General features: G+C 40.7%; 1 protein-coding gene across 6 annotated transcripts in view; it reads left to right on the top strand.

Annotated features, from left to right (window-relative positions):
* The window catches only part of NFATC1 (nuclear factor of activated T cells 1), a 305,332-nt gene that overhangs the window by 199,003 nt on the left and 84,412 nt on the right, over positions 1 to 21,917 (top strand). For 4 of the 6 annotated variants that reach the window (XM_082257749.1, XM_082257746.1, XM_082257750.1 and 1 more), the window contains one exon: positions 10,154 to 10,840. In XM_082257749.1, the coding sequence (XP_082113875.1) occupies positions 10,154 to 10,840 (687 nt within the window). The remainder of the gene's footprint in view (positions 1 to 10,153; positions 10,841 to 21,917) is intronic. The other 2 variants (XM_082257748.1, XM_082257751.1) reach the window with 2 other exon arrangements.

Genomic DNA, 21,917 nt, shown 5'->3' with positions numbered 1-21,917 from the left:
ATATAGTCTAATGAAAGCTGAAGATTTAAAAATATGGAAAATGACTTTTGAAATGACAAGTTATGGTTTATATGAGGCTTAAATGGTTGGGTTAATGTATATTTAAAGAAGCATGCAGTGTTAGATCTCAGTAAAGTGTCATGTCTTCGTGTCAGAAACCCTGTCTATTGGAAGTCCAGGAGGCAAGGCCCAACACTTTCATGAGGTTCTATATCCTTTCCCCACTCGCATTTAAATGTTCACAACATTTAGTAAATTGGCCGCAATGTAGACAGCCATGAACTTCCACCTAGTAACACAGATTTCTGGTTCATTAGGTTATTTGAAGCCAGCTCATTACAATAAATTGTATCTTTACTGCTGGACTGTGTTCTAATCTCTGCTTAATGTACAATGATAGGTCTGCATTACCATTCAACTGATTGACTAACAACACAGACATGTTAATGTGTGACATAAGAAGGTCACTAGAGAAATGTCTTTCTTTAACCATGAAAGTTGAGTACAGACTCAGTCAACACTGCCTTGCAACTCTGACATTTCACATTAGTCTGACCTTCCTGTAACATATATTTCAGGCTTATAATTACAGCCATGGAAACAGTGAAGGAAGAAGTGTAACAACTACTGACATCCACCCTTACTCTCAATAGGGAATGCATTTTTTACAGTCTCAACACTAAACTATTTTGCACATCACAACGTATGCTTTCTTGATTTACTGTGCATATGGATAAGGCTTCATATGAAAAGGAAAATTTTAAAAAGTTAACTATTCACTTTAAGGATTGGTCATTTTAAAATATGCCACCTTATAGTGAATTTAAAGTGTTTTATATATTTTATTCCTTTGTTTTTTTATTTATTTTAAACAATGTATTTGTTAATTTTTATGTATTTGTAGGAATTTTCAAACAAATTAGAAATATATTATAAGAATTTGATAAATATACCACTTCCAGGCAACAGGTAGAGCTCTGATGCAAAACTTGAGCTTTGTTTTAGATCTTTCTGCAGTTGTTTGAAAGATATACCTTAATTTCAGAAACAATATCAGATAGCAAAATCGTAAAACCTAAAAAAATTAATAGAAGTTCATATTCAATTAACAGCCTCCATTTTTATAGTCATACCTCCTCTTTCCTGTGGAAGCAGTTGTGCAGGGTGTCTAAATATTACAGAACAGACCAACAGTACATTTAGAAATTTTCACTTGGTATCAGACCTGATTTGATGCTTTCCCAGCCCCCCTTGCTCTGCTGTAGAAAATTGTGTGAAGATACTTGTAATATGGCCAAATCAGCTATATATATATATATATATATATATATATATATATATACTCAGCTATATCTACACTGGTGATGGAGAACAGTAAACAGCTATTTTACTGAGAGAAACAGGTCAGAACATGGCTTGAATAATTATAATATTATTATACAGGACTAAGAGCATATAAAAACTGGAACTTTAATCAGGCTTTAACGAGTAAATTCACATGTGAATAAAGCATGCAGGTAGTGTTGGGGGTTTCTTCTTAGAAAGCTCAGCATGCGTTGTAAACTGAATATAATTGAAGCAGCCTTTATTGTTATTATTATTTTATTTTTATTTTTTTTAAATAAAGATTATAAAACACTTTCCCATTAAGCTAAACATGTGGAATACCTAACAATAGGACATAATTCTTAGGGAAAACCCCAATAGGCTGGTTGTTCACAAGCCGATTGGTAGATAGACTTTTGTACAACCAAGGTGCCCATACATGGATGGAAATTTGTCCAGTTCTTGCTGATCCATACATGGCCAGCTTAAGGGTTCACTCACATTTGCTGATGCCTCCTTCCTCCAAATAGATGCGAGAAGCCCAGTGGGAGCTCCCACAATTGGCTGTGAGAGGCAGCCCCATTGAAGGCAGCTAACAGTGGCCATTTACATGTAATATCTCATGCAGTAATCACATGCAAGTGATTGGCCCTGGATGTATACTGCCTGCATTCAGGCCCGAGCAGTAGCATTTGGTCGCTGCATGAGAGAGTACACACAAGTGGCCGTGAATAGTTGCAGGAGCCAGGAAACCTCCCATTGCTTTCAGTGGGGCATTGCTATGAGTGAGGCTGTAATAGCCGAAACATGTCAGCATTGATCCTGTGTAAAAGATGTAGCCAAATAAAGGATAATACCTAAGGAGTTATCCAGTTGCCGGCTTAATTTCTGCTTTGGATGTTCGAACAGGGGAGTGGGGATCCCCCAGCCTGAGCACCAAATGTCACAATTGTGCGGTTGAGCTTGGCTATCTTCTGCTTGTATCTTCTGTAACTAAAGGATCCACCACTTTTGTGCAACATACCCAAAGTATTGAAAGGGTACTAATATATTTTGTGCAGAGAATTTTGGGGAAGCAACCCGGAACACTTTCAGCGACTGGAAGAATTAATTAACCTTAGAATAACCTGAAATGGCTCATTCCTCACTCTGGAGCCATGACCTTCATCTGCAGACACATTGAGTTAATTTACTAAAACTGGAGGCAAAATCTGGTGCAGCTGTGCATGGTAGCAAATCAGCTTCTAACTTCAGCTTGTTCAATTAACCACTTGCCTACAGGGCAGTTTCACCCCCTTCCTGATCAGGCCGATTCTTAGCTCTCAGCGCGGTTACAATTTGAATGACAATTGTGCAGCCATACAACTCTGTACCCAAATTAATTTTTATCATTTTTTTCCCCACAAATATAGCTTTCTTTTGGTGCTATTTAATCACAGCTAGGATTTTTTAATTTTTTTTGCTAAAAAAAAGAATAAAGGCGGAAAATTTTGGAAAAAGTTTTCCTTAGTTTCTGTACGAAAATTTTGTAAATAAGTATTTTTTTCTCCTTTACTATGCACTGATGAGGCTGCACTGATGAGGTGGCTCTGAAGGGCACAGATGAGGTGGCACTATTAGGCAGCACTGATGGGCAATGATAGGTAACACTGATGGGTGGCACTGATGAGCAGGTACTGATGGGCACTGAAAGGCAGCACTGACTTGCATCACTGATGGCCACAGAATGGCCTCACTAATGGCCACAAATTGCCATCACTGATGGACAAAGACTGGTGTCAGTGATGGGCACAGTTTGGTGTCACTGATGGGCACAGACTGGCATCACTGCTGGGCACTGTTGGGGCTGCACTGATAATCAGTGCCCTGATTATCTGTACAGGTCTCCCCTGTGAGGAGATGCCGCTGATCAGCTCTCCTCTCCTCACTCTCTTTCAGTGTAAGGAAAGGAGAGCCGATTACCGGCACTTCTGTGTTTACATGTGATCAACTGTGATTGAACACAGCTGATCACATGGGTAAAGAGCCACGTCATCTCTCTTTACCGAGATTGGGGTGGCACCTTGTCCCAGGAATACAGTTCACCCGTGATCACTGCGCTGCAGGCCCCCATGGACTTGTGGTCACATACCTAGAACATTGGACATTGGCCCAGAACAAGATGAGATCCTGCCCGCCATATAGACAAGTAGTTAAGCTTTGAAATAAAAACTGAAAGTTGATTAATTTCTTTGCAGAGCTGCGCCAGATTTTGCACTCTCCAGTTTTTTTAAATCAACCCCAATGTGACCATTAGAATTGGATAACAAAATAGTATAAAAATAGTATGATCTGCGGTCAGCTGCTTTGTAAACAGAACAGAGCTCAAACTTCACAAAGCAAAGCTGTAAGGACAGCCCAGTATAACCCCTCTCACTAGTGTCTTAAGGAGAACAGGCATTTTCTCTGTGCTCTGAAAGAAGCAAATCCTTTTAGTTTTATAAAGATATTTTTTCTTCTATCCATATTTTTCATTTGTTACAGAGGTGATTCAGCCCCAGCAGCTTTCAAATCGGTTACTTATCAGTTTTACTCTGGAAAACTGTACAGGAACAGGATACGAGGCTGGCCTTTAATGTCACCCTCTGGGTACTGGATCCTGAGTTAGCCACAGCGTGCGCTACAGGTCTAGAGGCAACGTCCACCCATCTGGTGGAACCCAGACTCTAAGGACCCCTTAGGCTTTATGCCTGCCGGATGGGCAAAGAAAAGCATAACATTAGTCCCTAACACATTGTCTATCTGCCTGGGAGGATCCGCAGGATTAAAGACAGCTGTGGTAAGTAAGGGATGTTTCCCTTTAAATTGGAGCCCAGGTATGCTGCTTTGATCACTTAGGGGTTTTGTGGCAGAGCACCAGCTTTGACTTTTCAGTAGATAGTGGGTTGCTGGGAAGGATCACTTTGTATTTAAATTTGGGAGCATTGTATATCTGCTGACTTCAGCTCAAGCACCCTTACAGATTCTAAACAGCTTCCTTTTAGGTCAGGCTCACTGTGTATGTGTGTACTATTTTCCAATATGTACTTGAACCCGGCTCAGCTCTATAGCAGTTCTTCTATACCTATACCATGGTGGATCATAGGTTTAAGGGAGTGCTACTTGGTGGATCTGCTGGCTCATGTTCAGCAACCAATGCAGGGGTATCTGGTATTTTTCCGGTGATGGTCCTGAAGAAGTCAGTTCAGACTGCTGCCCCCGGCCACCCTTCCGTAGGGGTCTAACTAACTCCTTCTGGGTTGCCCACTCCTCTTCTTTGTCTCACAAGGAATTTTCTACTACTATGCCAGAATTTATGGCTCAGCTGTCGGCTGAAATTCCCAGGGACCCACAAATGGGCCACTCCACCTCTCCCCTAAAGTCTATGATCTTCCTCTAGCAGCATCTGTCGTTTCCAACTCAAATGTGGAAAATGTTACTTTTTCCACTTCTGTGGACATAGCATAGTAGGAAAGTCAGAATGATGATAAATGTGAACTGCTCAAAACTTCTCTGTACGCTCAGTTTTACAGTCTGTATTGTACAGTAACTGGCCTCAGCCTGAGTAGTTGTTAGGAGCATCTCCCACCATCCATTCCTGCATTTCCAGGATATACTCCTACACCTCTCATCTCTGCTGTTCCAGGATTCACAGGACTTTCAGGTCCACCAGAACTTCCACAATCCCTACCAGTACTTCCAAAGCTGCTTATATTACCCCTGCCAGTACTTCAATGGCACTCAATGGAATCTCTGTCGGTATTTCAGTGGTGCTTTTAGAATTCCTGCCAGGACTTCCTGAGCTCCCTGGAACAATTTAGGACGTGTTCTCTGACAGAGAGGGGTATTTAGGCTAAGCTGTGAGTTCTTGACTGCTACCTTGCTTTGCATAATATAACATCCAATTGCCTGCTTTGTTGCTGAACCATACTGACTTGTCTACTCACTTTCCTGCTGCCTACCCCACAACCTCCACTTAAACTTGACTTCTCTTTTTCTTTCTTGTCCCTTGCCAACCTGAATTGCTCTGATTTCTTTTACTGCTGTTTAGCACCTTGCCAACCTCTGACTGCAACCATTTTGCAGTAACTCCCTGGTGTGCCATCTCCACATCATAGCCTCCCTGTATCTGCTAACCTCTTTATGGGATGATCCTGAGGGCCATCTCCTGGTACACCAAAACTCATTGCCACTACCAGGAGCTCTGGTGAAAACTGGCTGGTGCTTAGACACCTCCCTTAAAGTAAGCCCTTGTCACTCGCTAGAAGGGTGTTGCCTTATTATTAGCAATATCCTATTAAAGAGAATTGCCTAAATAGTTGGGCTACGTTTGTCTAAACAAGATCTTAACGGTCCTTGTTGAGGATATCCCAGTGTTTGAGGACCCCATGAATAAATTAATAGTTCGCAATGAAGGGAGTTCCCTTTTGACCAGAAACATAAGGAAATCTCAAGTGGCCAAGGCTCTTATAAAAGTAGAAAGAGCTCCTTTTTCTTCTTTTAGGTTTCCAAAGGTGAGCCTGGAACCTAATTCCTTCAAATACTCCAGGTTTAAAAATAAGCTCTCCTCACAACGAGGAGACAATTAGATCATGGAGGAACGTCTATAGGCCCTTTTAGCCATCTTTTCCCAGAACATTTAAATGCTTGGGTCCAGAATGTCTCCTGGGGCTTTAAACTAGGAATTCAGTTCCTACCTCCACCTGACTTCATGTTGTTAAACTTGTCAACATGTTAAACTTGTCAACATATTGGCAGACCTCCACACTGCTCTGGAATAGATACTATCCCAAGGGAGAGGAGGTTCCTAGGTTTTTACTCCAACCTGTACAATGTCCTCAAATCGAATGGAGGCATCGGCCTCAACTTACATCTAAAGATTCTCAACATATTTCCTCAGGTTAAATAATTCTGTATGGAATCTAACCAGTCAGTCATTGCTTCCCTCCACGCCAGGGGATTTCTGGGCTCTGTGGATATCAAGGATGCTTACTCATCCCCATCTTCCCAGCCCATCAATGCTACCTGTGTTTTGCTGTGGACACACATTACCAATCTTGCCCTGTACACTGTACCCTGGGCCTTTATCAAAGAGATAGCCCATGTTCTTGCTTTGCTTCGTTCTCAAAGCATACCCATAATGAGATATTTAGACAACCTTATTCTAGGAAAACATTCAGCTCAGGCTTAATCAGACAACATTGTTCTCATTGTCCAGACCTTTCAATGATTTGGGTGGATCCTAAAGCCCCGTACACACGTACCGATGGTCGGCTTACAAATGTTCCTCTTTTCTCCCCGGGATGTCGGTGTCTGCTGAAAAGTGCAAAGACAGCACAAGGACAGCACAAGAATTTTGTCCGCCGACTGCAGAAGTGATGTCATGTAATGGTTAACTTTCCCTGTGTTTTCTATTTTCTGAGCATGCCCAGTCTTGCAAATCTGCGGTCTGTCGGCCGAATTGTGTACTGACAGGCGAACAATCGTCCGTTCTGGTGTCGGCATACAAATATTTTCATGTTTGCACGAAAGACTTTTGTCCGCGGATTGTGCGCAGACATCTGTCGGAGGCACCATACTAACACGCGTACAATCGGCAGATCCTTCGTCCACCGACGTTTGTATGCCGACGATCGGTACGTGTGTACGGGCCTTTAATCTCCAAAAGGTAGTGATAGAACCTTCCCCATCACTTTACTAAAGATTATTTACTAAAGCTAAAGAGTGCAAAATTAGTCACAATTCTACAGAGAAACCAAACAGCTTCTAACAGCTTGTTTAATTAAGCTTTAGAAATAAAACTAGAAACTGATTGGTTTCTCTGCAGAATTGTGACTAATTTCACCCTCTCTAACTTTAGTAAAAAAAAAACCCTTAGGGTCTAGGCCTAAAGCTGGATACAGTTCTGTTCGAGGTTTTTTTTTTCCCCAGGACAAAGTCTAGACTTTCTGTTTTCATGCTAGGACCCAACCTAAACTTTTGTATGAGGGTTCTGGGCTTGATGGTGATCTTCTTCGAGGCAGTACCATATGCCCAATATCATTCCAGACCATTGCAACTTAACATTCTGTCAGCGTGAGACAGGCAAGCTCAGTCCCTGGACCAATACATCTGCTTGACCCTTAAAATCAGGCTTGTTTTAGCTGGAAAATAGGAAATCCTTCCTCCTCATGGTTTATTAGGTTTTCATTACGGATGCTAGCTTTCCAGGCTGGAGAGGAGAGCACCTCAATTCTCTGCCTATGCAAGGGACTTGCACTGGAGGAGGCTTGTCTCCCAGTCCTGTTCTTGAGTTTAGAGTTATTTGGTTGTCTCTTTAACGCTGGACCTCTCAACTCCACCAGAATGTCTGACCAGAATTTAGCCAGACAGTGCCACAGTGGAGGTTTACATCAGCCATCAGTGAAAAATTAGAAGTCTAGGGGCTCAAAGAGAAGCATATCCAATTTTCTCTTGGGAGGAAAGTCATGTTCCTTCCCTGTCTACCGTGCACAATTGAAGGATTAAAGGATTTCCTCAGTCAATGCCTGGACTCTTAATAGTAGTCTCTTTCCCCTGAGCTTTTTCTAGACCTCTATTGGATGTGGAGGTCACGGGATGTGGACCTTCTGGCTTCCAGTTTCAATAACAAACTAAAAAGGTTTGTTTTCAGGTTGTGGGATCCGTTGTCTTTCACAGGGAAAACCCTGGTGTGACTTTGTAGAATCAGTTCTGGTCTATTTCTTCTTCACAGGGTTGATATAGAAAACATTCCACCACACTGGTCCAGACAGCCATGGTACTCACATCTCACCAGGCTCCTGGCAGGACTCTCCTTTGGCCCTCACAAATCATCTGGATCTTTTATTGCAAGGACCAGTGTACCACCCTGCTTCTTGGTCTCTGGCTTTAATGGCTTGGCTGTTGAAGCCCAGGCCTGAGGTATAGGGGCCTGCTTGGTTTAGTTATCTGTACGCTCTTGAAGGTGACTTCTCGCAAAGTCTGCCATCGCACCTGGAAAGTGTATTTCTCGTGGTGCCAGACCAGACATTTCCATCCTAGGAATTATTGCGTGAGACAGATCCGGTCTTTTCTCCAGTGTGGTGTTAATCAAAATCTGGTTTTAAATACCATCAAGGGTTACATGTCAGCCCTTGGGATTCTCTTTCAAAGACTGCTTGTTTCTCACTCCCTTGTGCAGGGTATTGATCACATTTTTCCCCCTGTATGTTCCCCGTGGGATCTCATTCCTGTTCTTGGGTATTCAAAAGTCACCATTAGAACCTATCAGGGATATTCCCCTGTCTACCCTTACTCATAAGGTTGTCTTTCTTGTCACCATAACCTCTGCAAGGTGTGTTTCTAACTCTGCAGCCTTAACATGTAGCAAACTTTTTCTTGTACTACGTAAGGATAAGGTTTTGAGATCCAGGACCTCTTTCTTCTCAAGGTGATCTCTTTCTTTCACACTAACCAGAACACTGTTCTACTGTCTCCCTGTCATGCTCCAAAACATTATAAAGAGTTTTTCTTCTATTGTCTGTATGTAGTGTGCACTGTTCTAGTTTTTCTCTCTGGCTATAGCTACCTTTCATCAGTCTGACTCTTTGTTGTTCCTGCTACCCACTTATTAGCGGGATTTTTTTTTAGACATCCCAATGTTCAGAATGCTATACTCTGTCCAATAGCATTTTTATCTTACCTGTAAAATCTATTTCCTTTAATACATTATGGGGCACAGGTCCCTACTCTCTTTTCCTATGATCCTCTCCTATCATTACTTGATACCAAACTGAGGCATGCTGAAGTCAGGAGGGGCTATACTGGGCTATCCCTACAGCTTTGCTTTGGTAGTCTCCTGAAGGTGGCAGTATAACCCAGTATTTCAGAATACTATCCTGTAATGTACTCCAAGAAAAGGGATTTTGCAGATCCAGTGGATCTTAATAACAAAGCTCCTCAACCTTTGTGGCTATGAAGATCCTGCTATTAAGGACATTCTTTATTTATTTTTTGCAGGAAACTAAGGTACATAATATAGGGTTCAACTGTTGGAACATTCTCTATGTATTAAAGTTCACATCTTTAATATTCCTTTGGCTATGTGGTATAATTTCCCCATTGCTGCTAAACTGCAACACAGTTAGTTTTGCATTTTGCAAAGTAGCATGGGGTTCAACTCTTGAATTTAGTCAGGTAAGTATTGTATATTTGGGATTCAAATTTGGTACTAAGGTAGAATAGACTAAAGAAAATACATTGGTGTAGGCAGCTTAGTCTTCAGTAGCTGGAAAACAGTTAATCTAAACACATGCAGCAGTGCAAGGCATTTACATAATCAGTTGAGTTGCCAGTGACATCATAAACCACAACTACTTTTGCTTGTGTTTGTCTTACTTGATTCATTTGAATCTGTTTAGTCTGACAATGATTTTACCAAACACATTTATTAAACTGTTCATCAGTAGCAGCAGCAAAGGCAATATACATCCAAGTAAAATTTTTGCTTTGATTATTACAAATCCATGGAGCCCTTGGGTCCAAAGCTTCTTCAGCAACATGGCTATTTGCAAATAGACTTTTATAGCACATTAGTACCGGAGGAGATTCCAAAGAAAATAGTTCTTTTGAATATTAGAACCAGCTGTGACTTTCTTATGCTGATGACTCATACTTTTTTTTTTTTATTGGGTGGGAGAACGAGGCAAAAGACACACAGAGTCTTATTCAAGACGTTGTTTGTTTTGCAAGGGGTATCCTAGCCACAAGCCAACTTGATCTTACCGAAATGCAACTCATGTTTATTTAATTTTTTCTTCTCTCCTAACAGTTCCAATTATAAAAACAGAGCCCGCTGATGACTATGAGTCAGCTCAAACTTGTGGCCCAGTGAACCAGGGATTAACTCAACTCTCAAAGCCATACTACAGCCAACAGATTTTGATGCCATCTGATCCTGGTTCGTGCCTTGTGTCTGGCTTCACATCTTGTCAGCAAAGAAACACTGTGATGACATCTTCCAATTCAAGCCACAAGCTCCATGACTTATCATCTTCACCGTACAACAAATGCATCTCGAATACTGGTCACTCTCAGCTAGGACTTCAGCAGCCCACTGGAGGCGTTCCCACCATACAGGAAGTGCCACGGTCTATAGTTGTGCACCCAAGTTCACCCGATCAGTCATCCCACATCATGCTGCAGCCGCAGGTGAGTCTCCATCAGAGCAGTAGCTGTCCCCTTGGTTATCAACAAACAGTCTATCCCAACAGTCCCTCTTCTCCAGTTCCGTCTATTACCCAAGAGCCATCCTATTTGCAGCCCTGCAGTCCAACTCATTCATCAGTAATGGGCCAACCGCAGCACCAACAGCAGAAGGTTCAGAGAAATGAATCTCCAACCACTCAACCTCTGTCACTGCCAGAGTTGCATGAGGACAATAATCATAATTTGGCCCCTATTCCTGTAACCATCAAGTGTGAGCCTGAGGAACTGGATCAGTTGTACTTGGATGATGGTAAGTGTTCCATAGCTGTTGAGGCATTCATTCCGCTATATTGCTGTATCAGTAAGTTCTTTATTAACCAGATGCTTTCAGGAGCCATCATAAATTAACAGCACTAAGAACTGGTGCAGAAATATGTCCATTTTGAATTAATAAAAATAAGAAAAGGGAATTGAAAATGTTCCTAATGTAGCATTTCTCATACTGTGTATTTTAAGCATTAAGTGCCTTTCGTAACCACAGAGGTAGCTTAACCACCAATTTCTACACAAAAGTAATTGCAACCATATGCTCTTAGCTCATGCAGGTGATTTGATAAGTCTGAGTGGAAGTACAATAAAATGTCTAGCAATGCAACCGTCTAGCTGTACACTGAAAATCCCTCTAGCAGTAAATATATGTCACATCAATGTGAACTGACTACATTAGCCACTGTATTTTGCAAAATCCGTAATATATCAATAGTGAAAGTTTCATTATATTTCTCATTGAAAGAATTACCTTTCTTTTATGGAATACATGGAAATATATAGATATCAGTATTTTGCATTTATCTATAAGGAGACAACGATCATTTATCTAGGGTAAGGTAATATTCAAAGATTTATTTTCTAGGATTGGAACATTGCATTTGAAACCTTGAGAAGTGGGGAGTGCATATTTCAAATTTATATTTGCTCAGCAGTCCATCCTTAAAGACATAAAAGAGCCAGACCAAATATATGAAAGTTTGTGGCTACAATTCAGGCTAATCCTTCAGCACACTCTGTCTTTGAGTGGAGAAATAAAAAGGTGCAGGAGATTAGGGCCTCTCTGCATAAGTTTAAACAGACATTGGAAGAAAGTATTTGACTCTCATTTACTAGGCTCCTGTTGGATGACTTCTGACTGGCATTAGATATGTGTACCACCCATCTGATTAGGGATCAGTAGTTTTCTAAACATAAAGAAAATCAGACCACACCAAATATATGTCATACGTGTTAGTGCCATGAGGTATTTGAAAAAGTTATAGTGCCTAATTTCTGATTTCATCCTAAGATCATTATATTTGATTGAAGTTAGATTTTTAGCTTTAGGCATTATAGGAATGAGAACCAAAATTTAACAATATATATAAGATGATTGTTACCTCATTCTTTTAAATTCTATAGGATTGGGCACTGTAAGAACAAGAAACAGTTGATATCTCAGGCAAATAGAAAGGTTTATGTAGATCGATATTGCTTCTTCAGGATAAGAGCGGTGCATGGCTGTGTGCATAGACATGTTTGTGTCACGCAACCCTTTAAAAGTGGGATAATGCACTCGTCAAACCATACTTTCACAGCCCTCCAATGTCTGGCTTTTTTGGTCAACTTCAGGTCCTCATAAATAAATGCATTAGAATACCACTTTAATACCAATTTCAAATCTGCTATGCTGGATAAAATGTGTTCTGACATTTTACTCAACGTGCATACAAATATTTTCATTGTATTCATGGTAATGATGTCTATTGCTAACGTTATCCTATGCGCCTCTCAGTAGTTGGTGTTAAAAAATTGTATGACTGCATAAAAAGAAAATGAAAAATGTATAAAGATCTACCGCTGAACAAATTGTCAGGCTTTGGCTCCCAAAGATTTATTGGGATGTTTTGAAAGGTTAATCTGGAATGTGATTATGTGACCTCACTGAGCTGTGATTTAGCACTCACCACTGTGTATCCCAAAGAACCCCGACCCCTTGAGTTACTATGATACATGAGCTCCTTATTTTGAATGGGATCATAGTTTACAATTGACTTGTCTGCTTTAACTAATTGGTGTCACGCAACATCTGAATTTGATTGTCTTTCAGTAAAATATATAAATTACAAAAGTTCACTGTGTCTTTTGTAAGAAATTTTCAGACATACTAAACCTTTACCATTCAAGTGGAATTAGGTAAAAAAAAAAAAAAAAAGACGGAGTGGTTCTGGGCCTGAATAATAACAAGGGCACCTTTTTATTATGCAGACAAAAATACATTCTCTTATTACTACAGCTGCAAAGTTCAATAAAAGTGTCAGACCATTTAATTCTGTAGTTTAGTTTGGGATATAATCCCTCAAATCTTACTAATGAATTTTGCTAATTGAAAACAGCTTCAGTGATTACATCTATGAATAAATTACAATGAAGACCAGCAGCCTGTGGCTTTTCAAGCTGGCATACATACGTTTCAAAATGGTAGAACTAATAAAAGGGTATGCAGTGTAATCCCGTTTATGAATACAAGGATACAACTCTAGCTGTAATTAATAGCCACTCTTTAGACATCTGTGGTTTTATTGTTATCTGGCAGAAACAGGTTTGAATCAAAATGAGCGTTGACCTGAGGCCCAAATACCTCCTTCACAGAAAACAACTACCCTGATTTATCCTGTCTTCACGTGTTATCATGTCTTCATACTATTGTCATCTTGTCAGTAATTTAAAGCTGCCCATACACTGATCGAAGTTTAGCTGGTTCAGCAGAGGCCAGCCAAATTGCAATCAGTGTGAGGCCATCCTCGCTCAACAGAATTTGATTGTTTGATCGACTTTTGTCGAAGGGACAAAATGGAAAACATTTGGTGATCAGTGGATGCAACCACTGATCAGTTTACTCTGACAGTGTCTGGTCCCACTGTCAAGAATACAATGTCCAGATGGGGGGATTCCTTCATCTACCTTAATTATGTGAACATAGGAATTTGTTTTTTTCATCATTCAGCTGCAATTTCAATCAATGTGTGGCTGCCCCTGTCCCCAAACGGAAGTCAGTTGTTAGATGACTTCTGTGTAACTGACATGTTGGAAAACTATTCTTTATAAGGAGCTGCAGCCAATCGTCTGCATCCACTGATCAATGTATTTTGACAGTAACAGGTAACACTGTCAAAATACAGTGTCCTGGTGGGGAAAGAGGGATCCCTCCATCTACCTCGTTTGTGTGGATTGAGGAATATTTCCCTTGGCTGAACAAGAAAACTTAACAGTGTATGGCCACCTTTAGACAGTTCTTACAAGAACAGGTGTCCCAATTTAAAGATTCCACTAATCTCTAGCTTTAAATTTTTGGATTCCCCACACTTGCTGTCTCTGTGACAATGGTCACCAGGACTAAAGCTGATCGAAATTTAGCTGGTTCAGCAGAAGTCAGCCAACTTGCAATCAGTGTGTGGCCATCCTCGCTCAACAGAATTTGATTGTTTGATCGACTTTTGTCGAAGGGACAAAATGGAAAACTTTTGGTGATCAGTTGATGCAACCACTGATCAGTTTACTCTGACAGTGTCTGGTCCCACTGTCAAGAATACAATGTCCAGATGGGGGGATTCCTTCATCTACCTTGATTATGTGAACATAGGAATTTGTTTTGTATCATTCAGCTGCAATTTCAATCAATGTGTGGCTGCCCCTGTCCCCAAACAGAAGTCAATTGTTAGATGACTTCTGTGTAACTGACATGTTGGAAAACTCTTCTTTATAAGGAGCGGCAGCCCATAGTCTGCATCCACTGATCAATGTATTCTGACAGTAACAGGTAACACTGTCAGAATACAGTGTCCTGGTGGGGAAAGAGGGATCCCTCCATCTACCTCGTTTGTGTGGATTGAGGAATTTTTCCCTTGGCTGAACAAGAAAACTTAACAGTGTATGGCCACCTTTAGACAGTTCTTACAAGAACAGGTGTCCCAATTTAAAGATTCCACTAAGCTCTAGCTTTAAATTTTTGGATTTCCCACACTTGCTGTCTCTGTGACGATGGTCACCAGGACTAAAGCTCACTGCATACATTATGATCCTTTAGATTTGCCAAAAAGTATGCAGTGCAAGAGCCTGAATGTTTGGATACAGATCAGTTGCATACTTTAGGTAGGTCCCCATATTGCATAGTTCCTGTAAGTCAAAAGGTAATTGTACAGAGATTGTAAGGTCAGATTGTAACATGTATGTTAAGCCCTATAGAGAGGGTTGATCTCAATAAAAATCATTAAATAAATTAGTAAAAAAGTTCTAATACCTTCTTAAAACCAAAAAAACGTTTTGGCTATACATACATTTTAATGGTATTAAAAAAAATGTGTGCATTACAGTCAGCTACAAATGATTTTCTATAATGTTTTTGATTTATCATAAACATAGCACCTAGATGCATTTCTGTACACTATGGGGTTGATCTACTAAAGGCAAAATGACTGTTCACTTTTCAAACAAAGTTATGCTTTCTGAAGGCATTTTCTCTAGAGCTTAGTGAATGAGGTGAAGCTTTGCTGACTTCCATCATCCAATTACATGCAAAAGAGTGCTGTTTTTTTTGTATTTTATTTTCCTTGCACGTGATTGGATATTCTTTGAAAAACTGAAATTATACCACATTCAGTAAGCTCTGTGGAAAATTCCCTTGCAAGGTTCAATTTCCCTTGAAACATGAACAGCCTATTTGCATTTAGTAAATCAACCCCTTTATGTAAATACTGCTCCTCCCTAATTGTAATTTTCTGCCCATATGTTTGGCTCACTTGCTCTTCCCTGTTGTTCTCTTATTACAACACCAGAATTGATAATGTGACATGAGCAGGCAGCCCTTCTTGCTTAACGCACAGGAAGAAGGAAGTGAATAAAACGACGTCCGATTTTCAACCAAACAGCAGAAGATAAGAATCTACAGTAAAACTTTCCTAAAATGCTTGCAATGTACAGTGGGGAAAATATTTATTTGATCCCCTGCAGATTTTGTAAGTTTGCCCAGACAGAATATCAACCAAAAATCCAGGAAATACACATGTTATAAATTGAGTTGCACTTCAGTGAGTAAAATAAGTATTTGATCCCCTACCAACCAACCAACAATAATTCTGGCTCCCACAGACTGGCTACGGTATGTGCTCATGGGGTACACAGATTAGTCCTGTCAATTTAGGAAGGTGCTCCTAACAACTCATTATGTGTGTAAAGGACACCTGACCAAAGAGCTGTCAAAGGAAGTCAGGGACAAGATTGTAGACCTGCAGAATGCTGCAATGGGCTACAAGACCATAAGCAAGAAGCTTAGTGAGAAGGAGTGAGAAGGAGACTACTGTGGAAGCAATTATTCGCACATGGAAGAAATAACCATCAATCGCACCTTCGGTCTGGAGCTCCATTTAAGATTTTGCCTCATGGGGTAAGGATGATCATGAGAAAAGTGAGGGATCAGGCCAGAACTACACGGGAGGAGCTTATGAATGATCCCAAGGCAGTTGGGACCACAGTCACCAAACAAACCATTACTACCACAATACGCCACCATGGATTGAAATCCTGCAGCGCACAAAAGGTCCCCCTCCTCAAGAAGACACATGTACAGGCCAATCTGAAGTTTGCCAATGAACACCTAAATGAGTCAGAGAAGGATTGGGAGAAAGTACCTTGGTCAGGGGAGACCAAAATTGAGCTATTTGGCATTAACTCGGCTTGCCATGGATGGAGGAAAAAAAAATGCTGAGTATGACCCTAAGAACACCATCCCTACAGTCAAGCACGGAATTGGAAACGTTAGGCTTTGGGACTATTTCTCTGCTAAAGGTACAGGCCTGACTTTGTTGCATTGAGGGGCCAAAGGATGGTGCCCCGTATTGTAAAACCTTAGATGAGAACCTTCTTCCTTCAGCCAGAACACTAAAGATGGGTTGTGGGTGGGTCTTTCAGCATGACAATGTCTCCAGACCTTAACCCTATAGTACATTTATGGAGGGAGTTAAAACTTCAAGTTGCCAAGCGATAGCCAAGAAACCTTAAGAATTTAGAGAAGATATGTAAGGAAGAGTGGACCAAAATGTGCTTGCCAACAAGGGTTTCTCCACCAAGTACTGAGTCATGTTTTGCTTGGGAACCAAATACCTATTTTACTCACTGATTTGCAACTCAATTTATAACTTTTGTACCATGTATTTTCCTGGATTTTTGTTTGATATTCTGTCTCTATTATTTAAATTACACCTATGATAAAAAATTATAGACCCTTAATTTCTTTGTAAGTGGGCAAATCTACAAAATATGCTGGCGATCAAATTATTATTTTCCCCAATGTATATAACTGATATGAAGAGAATTGTTTTTCCCCAACTGAAGTGGAGTTACGTTTTAAGTGCACCTATCAGTTTCATGTGTGGACATTAAATTATACCTAAAGCTAAAACATTTGTTTTTCATTACTGAAAGAGTAGGATATTGTTACAATCCCCCTCTATTTTGCCATTTGTGTACCATTGGGGGGATTTCCATTCACTTCATGTCCCAAGGCAGAATAGTAATAGGAAATCCCAAAAGGGAGGAAAATGACAGTTGTTACTGCACCATTGGAAGACTTAAGCTGGCCATAGGTGGATAGAATTTCCAACACAAATTCTTAGGAAAAGTCATACGAAAATTCTCAGAACATTCATTTTAATTTGCTTATAACATTTGTTTTTTTGGAATGAATGGACTTTATTGAAGAAACACCACATACACTGTAAGAAATTTAAGAAATTTGTTTGTTCTAAAACAAAATATTTCATTTTGCTCCTTTGAATTTTCTTGCAGTCGAAAGCAAACATTGATTTGATCCACTAATGATTAGATAAATTAACAAACTTTCTTAGAACATTCTTTTCCTAAGATTTTTAATTTTAAATTTTACCCATCTTTGGCCAGCTTTACCCACTAGTCTCATTCAGATAAAAATGCAAACTTTTGGGTTTTTCTTTACTTTCATACGTAGTGACAATGCCAACCTAGACAAATAGAGAGAGTACATCTCCCCATCAGGGGCATAGGCATCAATAAACACCTCATAGGGGTTCTAACACTCCCCCACTCTTTCCAAAATGAAAATACACTTTTGTCTGAATGACTGCTATGAACCAAAACAGACTGAAACATTCAAATAACCTTTATGTATCAAAATGCAAGAAAGGGCTGTCTGCATTGTTAATAGTAGGGGCCTTCAAACTGCGGCTGCAGGCCAAAAATGGCCCTCTGCAAGTTTTCTTTGCAGCCCTCTGATGTAAGAGGGGCCTTTGTTGAGGATCCAAAAGTAAGGGGGGACTCCAATGAAAGGGAGGACCCTCATGGGGATTCCAATGTAAGGGGTTACTCCAATGTAAAGGGAAACTCTGATAGGGTTTCCGATGTAAGGGGAACTTCAGTGTAAGGAGAGATTTCCAAAGGGCTCAAGTTTTTTATCTGTTCTAAATCATATCATGCTGTTTAATGAGTAAAACTCGCTAATTCATTTAAATCGTTTTTTTTTTTATTAAACTTTTTGTGGCCCTAGAATATTTGTAAAAGATACACTATATTACCAAGTAGGACGCCTGCCTTTACACGGAAAATAACTTTGATGGCATCCCAGTCTTAGTCTAGTCTGTAGGGTTCAATTATGAGTTGGCCGCTCTTTGCAGCTATAATACCTTCAACTCTTCTGGGAAGGCTGTCCACAAGGTTTAGAAGTGTGTCTATGGCAAACCCACTCATCCATGTCTTTATGGACTTTGTATTGTACACTGGTCCAAATCATTTGGTGGAGGGGGGATTATGGTGTGGGATTATTTCTCAGGGGTTTGGCTTGGCCTCTTAGTTTCAGTGAAGGGAACTCTTAAGGCATCTGCATACCAAGACATTTTGGACAATTTCATGCTCCCAACTTTGTGGGAACAGTTTTGGGATATCCCCTTCCTGTTCCAACATGACTGTGCACCAGTGCACACAGCAGGGCCAATAAAGACATGGATGAGCAAGTTTAGAGTTGAGGAACTTGACTGCCCTGCACAGAGTCCTGACCTCAGCCTGATAGAACACCTTTGGGGAGAACTAGATCGGAAACTGCAAACCAGGCCTTCTTGTCCACATCAGTGCCTGACCTTACAGATGAGCTTCTGGAAGAATGGTCAAACATTCCCATAGACACACTTCTAAACCTTTTGGATGGCCTTCCCAGAAGAGTTGAAGCTCTTGTAGCTGCAAAGGATGGGCAAACTCAATGTTGAACCCTGCCAACTAAGACTAGGATGCCATTAACGTTCATGTGCCTGTAAAGGCAGGTGTCCCAATACTTTTGGTAATATAGTGTAGATATGGCACTGATACTGAAAAGTTTGGGGACCCCTGGTCTATATCAATCACAAGAGAATATGGTTGGTTATATGTAGGACAGCACCATGCCCTTTCAAACATGAAACCAAAAGGTTATTACAAAAGACCCATACATATATAAGGAGAAGGAAAATGGCTAATAGCAAGATTATCTAAATATATATAGAGAGAAGGAAATTGGCTGGTGGTAAGCTGAACTGTTAATGTTTCGCACATCAAGTAACAGTGACAAGGTCTGGCAGGAATGGCCTCAGAATTCAAAACTCCCCTCTAAGAGTCGGTTCACACTATGGCGACACGACTCTGCACTAATTCGGGAGGCGACTTGTCAGTCCCGTGCACCGCGACTTCGACGCGACTTGCACGGACTTCATATAATGAATGTCTATGCAAGTCGCTCTGAGGTCGCCCCGAAGTAGTACAGGACCCTTTTTCTAAGTCGGAGCGACATGTGTCGCTCCTATTAGAACGGGTCCTGTAGCAGTCAATGGACCGCGAGGGACCGCGACTTGTCAGGCTGACAAGTCACCTGACAAGTCGCGGCAGTGTGAATGGGGTCAGATATTCATATATGTAGTCCAACTTCATTGTTTTAATGTATAACATTATAATATTTACTATTTAATTTCAGTATAACTTATTTAACTGCACATACATTTAAGGAAAAAAAAGACGAATCTAAGCAACACCTTCATTGTTAGTCATTACAGAAGAACTGTGAAATAAACCAGAGGTCTATAATTTATTTCTTTTAGGAAAACAAAACAATATTGTTCTCCAGCATCCCAAAGTCATAACTGCTTTTGGTACAAACCAGTCTTCATTTTCCCCAATGCTTTACAGTGTTCCAGCAGCTTGAATGAAGTTGAACAGTGTCTGCCTGTACACAGTAGCTCATGTTTCTTGTACTCTTGGGATTTTTCAGTCATGAGAATGTTTTGTATGTTGAGGCTGTACAGGCTAAAACATGTGTTTTGTAGCTGGTTGATTGTTTTCATATGATCTGAGCTCCATGTGATTGTTATAAATGAATATGGAAATATGAAAGAAACTTATCAAGATTAAAGTGTGAGGAACTGGTTGCCATTTTAGAGGTGACAGTCGTATGTTGTATAAGGATGGAATGTTAAGTACACCTGGCTTGTGTATTTCATTATAAGGGGTCGCAGAAAATTCACAGTAAAAAAACATATTGTAGCTAGAATATGAATGCTTTACAGGTATATTTTGTCTTATGGATTTATGGTATCTATAGATATGGTAAATACTGAAGGTGCAGGTGGAAACACTAAAGAAGAACTATGGGCAAATGTTTTTTTTTTTTTTTATAATAGCCAAACAGGAAGTGAATGGGAAATTCCAGCAAATTAAAGCGGTTCTAAAGCCTTAATAGGTAAGTCCAGGCAAAACCTAACTAATTCTAAACCTGTTCTGTGCCACATTCTAAACCTAATCTATCTAACTTTGTAAAGCAAAAATCACTGTACTTACCTTTTCTGCACCCGATCTGGTCCGATCTCCAGCGACGGAAGCTGTGTGCAGGAGAGGACCGACAACGGCTGTTACATAGTTACATAGTAGTTGTTGAATAAAGACAATAGTCCATCCAGTTCAACCTGTGTAGGCGCGCGTGGCCGTAATCATCTCTCATGCCCCTGAATGTTCTGATCCTTGAGCTGTATGTCCAAGAGTCTTTTGAAAGTAGCCATACTTCCCGCAGAAACTACCTCTTGTGGTGGAGAATTCCACAATCTTGTAGCCCTAACAGTAAAGAACCCCCTGCATTGCCTGAGACTAAAACACTAATCGCGTTGTATGTCCTTGAGTCCTCATGCAATCCTTGCGACTGAATAGCTTTTTTTCTATGCTGAGATCACCATTGAGGTATTTATAAATTGCTATCATGTCCCCTCTCAGGCGTCTTTTCTCCAGGGAGAATAAATTAAGTGATTGTAGACACCCTTCATAATTAAGGTCCTCCAATCCCCTAATTACTTTTGTTGCCTTTCTCTGGACTCTCTCCAGCTCCAGCACATCCCTCCTGAGGGCTGGTGACCAGAACTGGACAGAATACTCCAGATGCGGTCAGACCAGAGTTTTATAAAGTGGAAGGATTATAGTTTTATCTCTGGAATACATCCCTTTCTTTATGCATGCTAATATTCTGCCGGCTTTGGCAGCTTCCGCTTGAAATGAATGGGAAGGGATGTCACCCATAGACTCACTATGGGGCTTCCGTTGCCGAGTGCCTCTCCTGCACCCTCCTCCACGCTGAAGCTGCCGCTGACAGCTCAGTGTGGGACCGGACCAAACCGGATCGCTGCAGAATAGGTAAGTACAGTGATTTTTGCTTTACAGGGTTAGATAGATTAGGTTTAGAATGTGGCACAGAGCAGGTTTAGCATTAGTTAGGTTTTACCTGGACTTATCCTTTAAGAGTTTTCACCTTAATACATTCTTTGCAATAAGGTGAAAAACCTTCTGTTCAGCAGCTGCCCCTCAGACAACCATTTTCCTTACCTGAGCCCATCCGATCCAGCGATGTGCACAAACGCAGCTGCTCCCACCGCTGTCTCTTTCCTCATTGGACAGATTGATAGCAGCGGAAGTGTTTGGCTTTCATTGCTGTCAACCAAATCCGGTGATATGGGAGCACGGGGCGAGACCGAGTCCCGCTGTCTGTGTCCATGAACCCAGCAGCGGGAGCGAGCACACACGGGTGCTCCCAGGGAAAACTACTTTTTCTGGGGACACCCGATGAATAGTAGGGACCTGGAGCACGGAGCAGTTAAGTATGGGCATGTTTGATATTTTTATACAAAAAAAAAAACAAAAAAATAAAACAAAGCTTTATAACCACTTTAAGGGAATTCCTTGGGGACCTCAAGATCACCAGAACTAGTGTCCCCATTGGAAGATTTACCCTCTAATACTTTTCTGGGGACAACCCAAAATCTGGGATT

The sequence above is a fragment of the Pelophylax lessonae genome (genome assembly GCF_965119305.1).
Source record: "Pelophylax lessonae genome assembly, chromosome: 5".
In the NCBI taxonomy this organism is placed as follows: domain Eukaryota; kingdom Metazoa; phylum Chordata; class Amphibia; order Anura; family Ranidae; genus Pelophylax; species Pelophylax lessonae.
Note: the sequence above shows the minus strand (reverse complement) of the source record. Positions and strands in the feature narration are given on the sequence as shown.